This window comes from Notothenia coriiceps, unplaced genomic scaffold, assembly GCF_000735185.1.
Source record: "Notothenia coriiceps isolate Sejong01 unplaced genomic scaffold, NC01 NC01_scaffold00028219, whole genome shotgun sequence".
Lineage (NCBI taxonomy): Eukaryota > Metazoa > Chordata > Actinopteri > Perciformes > Nototheniidae > Notothenia > Notothenia coriiceps.
In genome coordinates, this window is record NW_011360920.1 from 1 (window position 1) to 9975 (window position 9975).

General features: G+C 39.0%; 1 protein-coding gene across 2 annotated transcripts in view; it reads left to right on the plus strand.

Annotated features, from left to right (window-relative positions):
• The first annotated feature begins 4339 nt into the window (after positions 1 to 4339).
• rp2 (RP2 activator of ARL3 GTPase) overlaps positions 4340 to 9975 on the plus strand; it is a 7331-nt gene continuing 1695 nt past the window's right edge. The window contains exons 1-3 of one of the 2 annotated variants that reach the window (XM_010785784.1): positions 4340 to 4604; positions 7374 to 8042; positions 9381 to 9495. In XM_010785784.1, coding sequence (XP_010784086.1) covers positions 4437 to 4604; positions 7374 to 8042; positions 9381 to 9495 — 952 coding nt within the window. In that variant the 5' untranslated portion in view covers positions 4340 to 4436. Of the gene's footprint in view, positions 4605 to 4926; positions 4946 to 7373; positions 8043 to 9380; positions 9496 to 9975 lie in introns of those variants that run through there. The other variant, XM_010785785.1, reaches the window with a different exon arrangement.

Here is a 9975-nt window from a genome sequence, read left to right on the forward strand (position 1 = left end):
CACACACACACACACACACACACACACACACACACACACACACACACGCACGCACTCATACCACACACACACACCCTGCTTTCTTTGAGCCTCTGCAATCGTTTGATAGTCGTTTGCTCAGTCAGGTGTGAATTGTGACGATATACCCATTTGTGAAGCCAGTATTGCTGCCTGTAACACCCCCTCCCTCTCTCTCTCTCCCTCATCTCCTCTTTGTGGCGCTTTCTCTTCTCTGAGCTCCCATCGTCAGAAAGAGAGAGAGGGAGGGAGAAGTGAAAGATTGTACTGTACGGGAGAGAGATGTGGAAATTCACATGACAGCTTCCAAGCCATGGAGAATGTAGAGTTCCTCTACTGCTGAGCCTGCTAAGATGTTAAAGGCAGTCTAGATAGATAGATAGATAAATAGAAAGATCTGTGTCATAAGTTCACTGATGAGGAAGTTGAGTGAATGTGGCATCTGACATTTGACCTGACATTTCATGAAACCCCTACCATGTTACATATGGGTGGGGCCCTTAACACATCATACTAATTAATTCACTGAATGTATGTTAATGCTGTCACATTCTATTTATTCCCACTTAAAGGACAACTCCAGGTTTTCATATGATGGGCAGATAAGTATGGTACCACTTTACAATAAGACTACCCTTATAAAGGATTCATAAAGGGTTTATAATTAGGTTATTAATTAGGTTGTAAACACTTTATTAATCATTAAAAACCATTTATAAACCAGTTCTAACATAGTTTTCATACATCAACACAGGCTCACTATTTGGCTTGATGAGTAAGCCTTAAATTGGCTACCTAGCGTACTTCGTCTTCTTCATCAGCCAACATCCTTGGTATCTGTTGTTCACTGAGTTGATTCCCCCCCATCCATCTTGATGTTTCTTGGCATCTCTTTATGACCATTTATTTACGAGTTATTAACATTTATAGTTGCCAAAAGGGAGCCTTATTGTAAAGTGTAAAACACATTCCCATTTATTAATAAGTTACTACCATTTATAATAAGGCTTAGCAGTAAATGTGGGCTCACTATTTGGCAAGCAACCGGTCACAGTTGCCCTGTTTATCTCATGTCTTATAAAAGCTTATTAATGATTTATAAAGTGTTCACAACCTAATTAATAACTGAATTACAAACTATTCGTAAACCCTATATAAGGGTAGTCTTATTGTAAAGTGGTACCGTTATTTCTACTCTATTTCTTCTTGTACAGTTTTTATTGTTGTTGTGTTTTTGTTTATGTTGCATTGTTGGAGGAGCCTGTGACTTAGGAATTGCATTGCTTGACTGTAGCTGTGTATATGACAATAACACCTTTGAACTCTTGAAGCAGAGGTAAGGCTAAACCCCCTGAGTCATGGTCAGCAGGTCCTGATGAATGTGCAGAGCTGAGGATTTAAAACCGGTGCACAGGGACTGGGTTTGGTCGTTAAAAAGCAGTAGTGGAATGCAAGTTATGGGAACTAACAAAGTAGTGTTTTCATGTTGTGCTAAATATAGCTCTACTCAGTGTTTGAAGAAGTACTTGTTGGGGAAACTTCTAAAGCAATTGGAAACAGGACTCAAAGAGACACGAGGAGGGCTGGAGCTTTGATGGCAAACACTGAACGTTTATTTGGAGCTTCGGCCGGAGAATTGATAAGACATGTCACGGGCCACGGTTTGACCACACGGTTGAGATCCCACAATCAACTCTGCAAAACCCTCCTGTAGTTCCAGGTTTTAACTAGTTCAGAGTGTAATAATCAACATTGTGCAGTAGATAGACTAAACAGCTGAGGACACTGAATCACATTAGTTGTCGCTTATGGCTCAGGGTCATCTACACTCCGAGAAGGATGTGTTCCAGGTGTCCCACAACAATAACTATATCTGACAGAGAGTTGCCCGGTCATAAACTGGTAACAACAACAAAATGCTAGGGCAGCCCCTCCTTAAGGGAGGTAGCTGCTGCCCAAGGTTGGTCATCTGCGTCAGTGGGCAAAAGGTAAACATGTATGCAGAATTATTCCCTGACAGTACTTAGATCTTTTATTTAAGTAAAAGTACAAATACTATGGTCTAAATATACCCATTTACAAGTTAAAGTCCTGATTTCCAAACCTTACTCAAGTGTCAAGTAGAATTACAAACATATCTTTTCCCAGTATTTTATTATTATGGTTATTTTATTATACTGTTTTTTAACTTCTAAAAGCATTTTAGTATTGTATTTTATTTTTCTCCCCCCAGCAAAAACACCTCATTGGACTCCTTTGTTTACTTCGAGAACATAGTGACCTCACTATTTAACACTTGCACTCCTATTGGCTAGCAGTCCAAGACATTGTACATGATAGGCTAAGGTGCGGGACATCTCTAAGTGGTTGACCAATCACAACAGAGGTGGCCAGCTAACCAATCAGAGCAGACTGGACTCTGGTTTCAGACAGAGGGTGAAAAGAGGTGCTGCAGCTCAGGCAGTATGATAAAAGTAAAGAGCTTTTTGAACATTAAAGTATGGAGACATGTCACAGTAGAGACACTAAATACACATTTGAACATGAAAATGAGCATAATATGTTAATTAGACTTTATTTGTACTGCATTTACAGCTTGTGAATCTCACAAAGGTATCAATAATGTGCAATGTATCTCTATTAATCCCTTCTACTAATCTATTTCTCTTATTTAGGTTGATTGTATTTTGTATTTTTGATCCGAATCTTCAATGTGATTGAGGTGATCAAATAGATGTAATAGAGTAAAAATATTCCCTCTGAGATGAAGTCAAGTATAAACAAATACTTCAATTGTGTACTTAAGAGCAGGTAGCCTTGAGTAAACACTGCTCCTTTAATAAAGCCATTGACATATACATTGCCTACTCTGCCCTTTAGTATGTCTACATATAACATCATGAGGTAACGCAGAGTGAAAAAGGGACGTACAGGAAGGCCATATCCTCAAAGCATCTCTCACAGATGCATGATGGGAGATTACCTATTATTAGCGTGGCCTATTGGCTTAAGGTGCTAGCTAATCTGAAGTCTGCTCCGACATGTAACAAGTTATTTGTGGTTTTGTTGTTGAGTGAGATGTAAATATATTATATATAGTATACATAAATAAACCTGGTGCTCAAAAAATAAACATACACTTAGGCTACATTTTGATTGCCTTTTCTTTTACTCTGCACTCTTTTCAGTTATTTTCCTTTATATTATGAGCATAACATTATTTTTTTCATGATATAAAATATGTAATTAACACGTTTGCATAATGAGCTTTTTGTAGTTTGACAACATCCCGACCAGAAAGGTGTGTTCAATGTGTAACGGTGCGTTCAGGGTAGGCTGGTAAATTACATCCTCTTTCCTGAACGTTGCTGCAAGGTAATTTGTAGTGTAGCCTACTTAAGTGCATATTGATGGTACTTTTTAAAATATTTTCTGCTACTGAGGAAAATATTGTACATTTTATTGCACTATTTGATAGTTAGTGAGATAGTGAGTATATGTATCAACAACAAAAAACACCTTTCATTTAGGAATACTCTCATGTCAACAAATAAACAAAAGTATTGCACAGAAGTAAAGAAATACGGAGTAAATATACATACCAACACGGATAAGAGATATTGCTAGAGAATATCTATATAATACAAGAGTTAATTTGAAGAATACACAATAATCAGAATCAGAATCAAGTTTATTGCCAGGTACGTTTACACATTACACTTTAAGCAAAAATGTGTATCTTTTACTTGAGTAAGATCTTGATTGCATAGTTATGAGCTACTTGTAGTGGAGTCAGGAGTGCTATATTATGGTGAGATACGATATGATAAGATGGACCTTTATTGATCCCTGTAGGGAAATGCAGGTGTTGTAGCAACAACGGAACAAGACAGAAACACAGATAGTACACATGGGATAATAAGAATAAGAATACAAAATAAAATAAGAATAACATTTAGTAATAGTATGAATAGAAATGACAACAATGACATGAGTTATACACACTATGTATAAAGGTTAAACATACATTTAAATGTGTAGGTAATCATACTTTAACTTTAATTCAATACATCATGCACCAGTAGATAGATGTGTGCGTCTCTGTTTTGATTTATTTTCAATTAAATACTTATTAAAATATGTTTATAATAAAAGCAACCTGCGGAAGTAGTTTGTTTTGTCCCCAAACGCTTCATGGGATTCACGCCTCTCTTACGTCACCCAGTCACTCCACATCAGCCTTGTGATTGGCTCTTCACACGACTGGGACGGTTGCGATTGGTTGCGAAACGAAGCAGAGAAACAGGAAGCCAAAGAAAAAAAAATCTTTTCAACTCAAGAGCTCATAAGCCTCTCGCTCTCTCTCACATTTGATCGTGTTCTCCTTCGTTACAGGTTGACGAAAAACTCCAAGCAACATGGGGTGCTTCTTCTCTAAAAAATCCAAAAGGAAGTCCTCGGAAAAAGATGAACGTACGCCCACAACAACGACCGTTGAAACTACGACGACGACAAACAGCTCGGTTCCCCTTGGCAACAACAGCGAGGAGCCTCCGAAGCAGTACAGCTGGGACAAGAGAGAAAAGGTGAAAACATGACATTTAACGTTAAATAAAATCATTAAGATGAATGAAATTATACCTTTTGGCACCTGGAATTCTTACCTAACAAAACCCAACAAGTGTGAGATGCTTAATGCCTTTTCATTTGTGTCATTAAGTCGTTTCCAGCTAGCTATTTAGAAAAAACTCGCGTGCAAGGGGTTTTCTCAGGTGTGTTGGTGCTTACATAAACACAGCGAGATACATTTAGATGTGAAATTAACAGGTAACACTGAAAAAAGACAATATTTAACCCTTATATGGACATTCATATTTTGTCAAATTAATTGATAGCAGTAACCTACAGCTGGGACAAGAGAGAAAAGGTGAAAACGTCATTACATTCTCAATACAGTCATGAAATTATACCTTTTGGTTCCTGGAAGCCTTACCTAACAAGTATGACACACTTAACGTCTTTTATGTGGTGTTATTAGGGGGTTTCCAGCTAACAATTTAGAAAAAACCCTCATTAGGTTCTCACACACAAGGGATTTGATCAGGTGTGTTGGCGCATATAAACACAGGGAGTTACATTGAGATGGAAATATGTGTAGTTATTTTAAGAAAGGACAATGCACATTCTTTAACTGTAGCCAGAGGCCAATTTTCATCTGAGGTCCCTGGCAGTTTGAAGGCATTTAAAGAAAACATACAAGAGCACATGAAAAACATATAAGCACAATTAACTCACGATTGCAGCACATATAAAGAACATTATACCCAGTTAAAATACCTTTTTTTAAAACCTTTTAACACGCGTTTATTATACATGCTGAGATCATTGCTTAACATCCACCTAATGCAATGAAGTACATCCTTTTATATTAATAAAAAAATAATTTAATATATAACACAACCTTAAATTGCTGCATTGACACAAAATAAAGAAAAATAGGTTTTTCATTTACAAGGATATTGTCTTGTTTGTGAAAATGTAAACACTAAGATACATTAAAATGTACGCTTTTTGTTACAGGTATGCAGAGGTACTCTAACAGTACTACAGTGTACAAATACTGAGTTTACAAAAATGTAAACTGAGTATTAAATGTTTACAAATGCCAGAGTTTTTTTCAGTGTTGGAGGAAGTTTTCAGATCCTTAACTTAACAAAATGAACACTAAGAGTGAAAGAGTATTACTATATACATGGTTAGATACATTGAAGTCAAAGTGAGGACGTATTGATCATTTTTGTAAGAAAAATATAAAGAATTATATATTATAAAATAAAAATTCCCCGAAAATATGACAAATATAATAAATAAAAAAATCACAATGGAGTATTTTAATAGTAAATGCAAGATACCAAAAAGAAGAAAAAGACCAATCCACCTCTCCATGTCTTTAACCAGGTGAAAGGCATTAGTATTAGAGCAAATGTAAATATTTTTTTGTATACATATGCTTTAAAGCTTTTTAATTTGTAAGTTTAATTCCTATTGATAATATTTGTCGTATTGAATCCATTAATCAGCTCGTTGGCTCTGAATCTGTCTCCATAACAGAGCCAAGCTCAACAGCATTTTATTACATCACCCAGTCTCAACATATTCAGCTTTGCGTGTCGACGGTTGCTTAAGTTGCATGCAACGCTCTGCTCGCGCCCCCCATGTATCCAGCTGGCGTTATCTCATTATGGGATTACAACACTGTTCACAGCTGACCACACAGAGCATGATGTATTCAGACTTTGTAGGCGCGGACTAGGTCGTGGTTCCACTTCCGTTTTTAGGATGTCGCCCTTTTTATTACAGTGGTTCACCAAAATAACACACGCATCAGTATCCGGTGTGTTGTCTAAAACTAGCTTAATGCCGACTGCAAGTTCACTTAGTCTGAAATATGATTAATTCTAGAGAAGAGAAACTACTGTAATGTTAGTGAAATGTAACAAAAAGAAGAGAAGACACGACGAATGAATGGTTTGATTTTAATACATTTATTCGTAAAGCAGTTTTAAAAATGGGAGCTCTTAAATTCTTTTTTTAACGGAGAGCATAATCTCAAAATTAAAAACAAAACTCAAGAACTGCAAAACAGAAGGACACTGTTCAAAGGGTGTTTAAAGAAACGTATCAAATTATCCAGAAAGTATAATAAATTCAACTTAAAATGTAGCTGGTAGCACAACAGAGCTTTATTATGTAAGCAGCTTATTCACTCTTACGTGAGTTGGATTTAAAGGGTCTCTATTATTCACATCAGTGTTTAGTGTCTCCGTGCTTTAATGTTCAAAAAGCTCTTTATTTCTCTCATACTGCCTGGGCTGCAGCACCTCTTTTCACCCTCTGTCTGAAACCAGATCCCAGTCTGCTCTGATTGGTTAGCTGGCCGGTTCTGTTGTGATTGGTCAACCGCTTAGAGATGTCCCGCCCCTTAGCCTATCACGTACAATGTGTTGGAGTGCTAGCCAATGTAAGTGCGAGTGTTACATAGTGGTGTCACTACGATCAGGAAGTAAAGAAAGCAGTCCGATTTGAGGCGTTTCAGGCAGGGGTGGGGGGGGGTGGTGAGGGAGGAAACACAGGGATCTTAGCCGTTGCAGACCATTTACATGCACAAAAACCTACAGAACACTACAGGAAAGGAAAAACCCCAAAAGCATAATAAGGCCTCTTTAATGTTTTCTACTGACTCGTACAAGAATATCTGCATGCTAAGTAGATGAAAACGTTGAAATATATCCGATACTGTTCTGTAAATACTGTCCATTGTCCTTTGACTGATGGCGCCCCCTCTCTCTGCTCAGGTTGACCCCAAAGACTACATGCTGTCGGGGCTCAAAGACGTGACGGTGGGCCGGCATCCGGGCAAACTGAACGGCCAGCAGTTTGTGATCCAGGACTGCGTGAACTGCAACATCTTCGTGTTCGACCACGCGGCCACCATCACCATCGACGACTGCGTGAACTGCCGGATCGTGCTGGGCCCCATCAAGGGCAGCGTCTTCTTCAGGGACTGCAATGACATCAAGTGCGTGGTGGCCTGCCAGCAGTTTCGCACGCGGGACTGTCAAAAGGTGGAGGTGTTCCTGTGCTGCGCCACACAGCCCATCATCGAGTCGTCCACGGGGATGAAGTTCGGCTGCTTCCAGTACTTCTACCCCGATCTCGCCTTCCACTTCAAGGACGCCGGCCTCAGCATCTTCAACAACAACTGGAGCAACATCCACGACTTCACGCCCGTTTGTGGGGAGAACAACTGGAGCCTGCTGCCGGAGTCGTCCAAGGTTCTGGATTTTGTGCCCGTCCCTGACCCAGAGTCTGAATTCAAGTCGGTTCGGATCTCGGGCGACCCTGAACGCAGCATCGTGCCTCTGACAAAAGGAGGCCGGCGTAAGGACAGCGATGAGTCCTGCCTCTTCGTGTTCTTCGCCGGGGAATACACCACCGCTAACGCCCGCAAGCTCATCGATGAGGTGAGGAGACGACCAATCAGTGTGAGGAGGCTCAGTTTAAAGGGATAGTGCTGGAGTTTGGAAGAGAGGTTTAATAAAGCACTTCTCTGTAGTCTCTGTATTACTGCATTAGATGCATTTAGTAGAAACAGACAGCAGGAAGCTAGGCATTGTCTGCCTGCCTGCCTGCCTACCTACCTACCTACCTACCTACCTACCTACCTACCTACCTACCTACCTACCTACCTACCTACCTACCTACCTACCTACCTACCTACCTACCTACCTACAAGATAAATTGGTGACATGTCTCCTTTTTTTACATAAAGTAATGACAGTTTTAATAATTGTTTAATAGTTAGTTAATAGTTTTTTTCTAATTATTTTTTTAATTAAAATACAGGTTATAATGAGACTGGTAAAACGGAATCAACGCTTTAAAACTCCAAAATTACACAATCTAACTTACCGAAAAAGGCATCAGTATTCCAGCAACTTCCTTTTTCCACAAGGTCAAATTACATTTATTTTTGAAGTAGCCTCTGGTCTCGTCTGGTGGAAATCAGAATAAGAAATCCTTTATTCATCTACTGTAGGTCTGTGTAGGACTTACTCGTAAAACCGTATTTATAATCCCACTGACTTTTATTACCACTAGATATGAAGTGCTAAACAAATGGAGGAAGTGTTTATAGTACGTACATGGAAACGTGGTGGTGGTGGTGGTGGTATCAGAGTTGACCTGCTGATAATACACTGATAACATCTGAGTGCACTCAGCCACTTCTTTAAAAGGTTACACAACTAATTAAAATAAAATAAAAACAGTGTTAACCAGCACAGCCTGCAGGATGTTTAACAACATATAACATATTATAAAAGATTAAATATGTGCGTACATGACTTTAAAATACAGATTGTGTCTGTCTGTTTGTCTGTCTCTCTGTCTGTCTACCTTTATACAGATTGTGACATAGTTATTTATGAATTAAAACATATTGACTTCATTAATTATTGTTTAATTTATAATATAGATAATTACAGATGCAAAGTTGAAAGGAGGGATCAAATGTCATTTTGATATATGTGTTTTATTCTTCCTGATCTTGACATGTTTTTATCACTTTCTTTGAGCTTGTACTGCTCAGTATCTGAAGCCTGCTGTTCTGCTGCTTTAAAATTCCTGTGATGTTTGTGTTGCTGCCAGAAAAATGCATGAGTCCATCACTAAAGCGTGTGTAGCAGGCGCGCTGTAATCCAGTTCATCTCCTCCGTGCAAACACCGCAGGAGTCTTGAAGTAGTTCTCTACAAACCTGCTGATCTTTTATTAAATAAGGTTTCCCTTCTCATTCGCTCAGATGACGACTAAAGGCTTCGTGCTGGTCCAGACCAAGGAGGTATCGATGAGACCTGAAGACGTGAAGAGGGTTTTCCAGAACAGTGCAGACGAGCTGGTGGACTGGATCACCAAAGGTAGGGTGGTACATTTGATCCAAGACACAACATAGACTATATCCAAAACGCAAGAATCCCAGTATTTCTTAAAGGCTGAATACGAGTTAGAATACATTTTGAATGAAGTATTGTCGTGCTAGAGAGATTGTTTAACATACTTAGGCCCAATCCCAAACCACTCCCTCGACACTACCCCTCCGTGACGGAGGGAACTCCGTCTGTAGCCACACTCGCAGCTCAACGAGGCTCCCTCCTGTCAGATGGAGGGAGTAAATACAGCAGCAAGCTTTGGGACGGCCTCCCCTCTCTCCGGCAGAAACAGGAAATGCCGTAACTGTATGTAACAACGGTTTCAAATCAGCATCTCTTTGACAAAAAATTTAAATTAATAACTCAGATAAAACTCCAAACATATTTCCTTGTGTTATTTTTTTGTAAAGCTCTTTTAGTTTTAAACCTGATTTTAAAGCATTCTTAGATTTTTGCACAGTCGTAAAT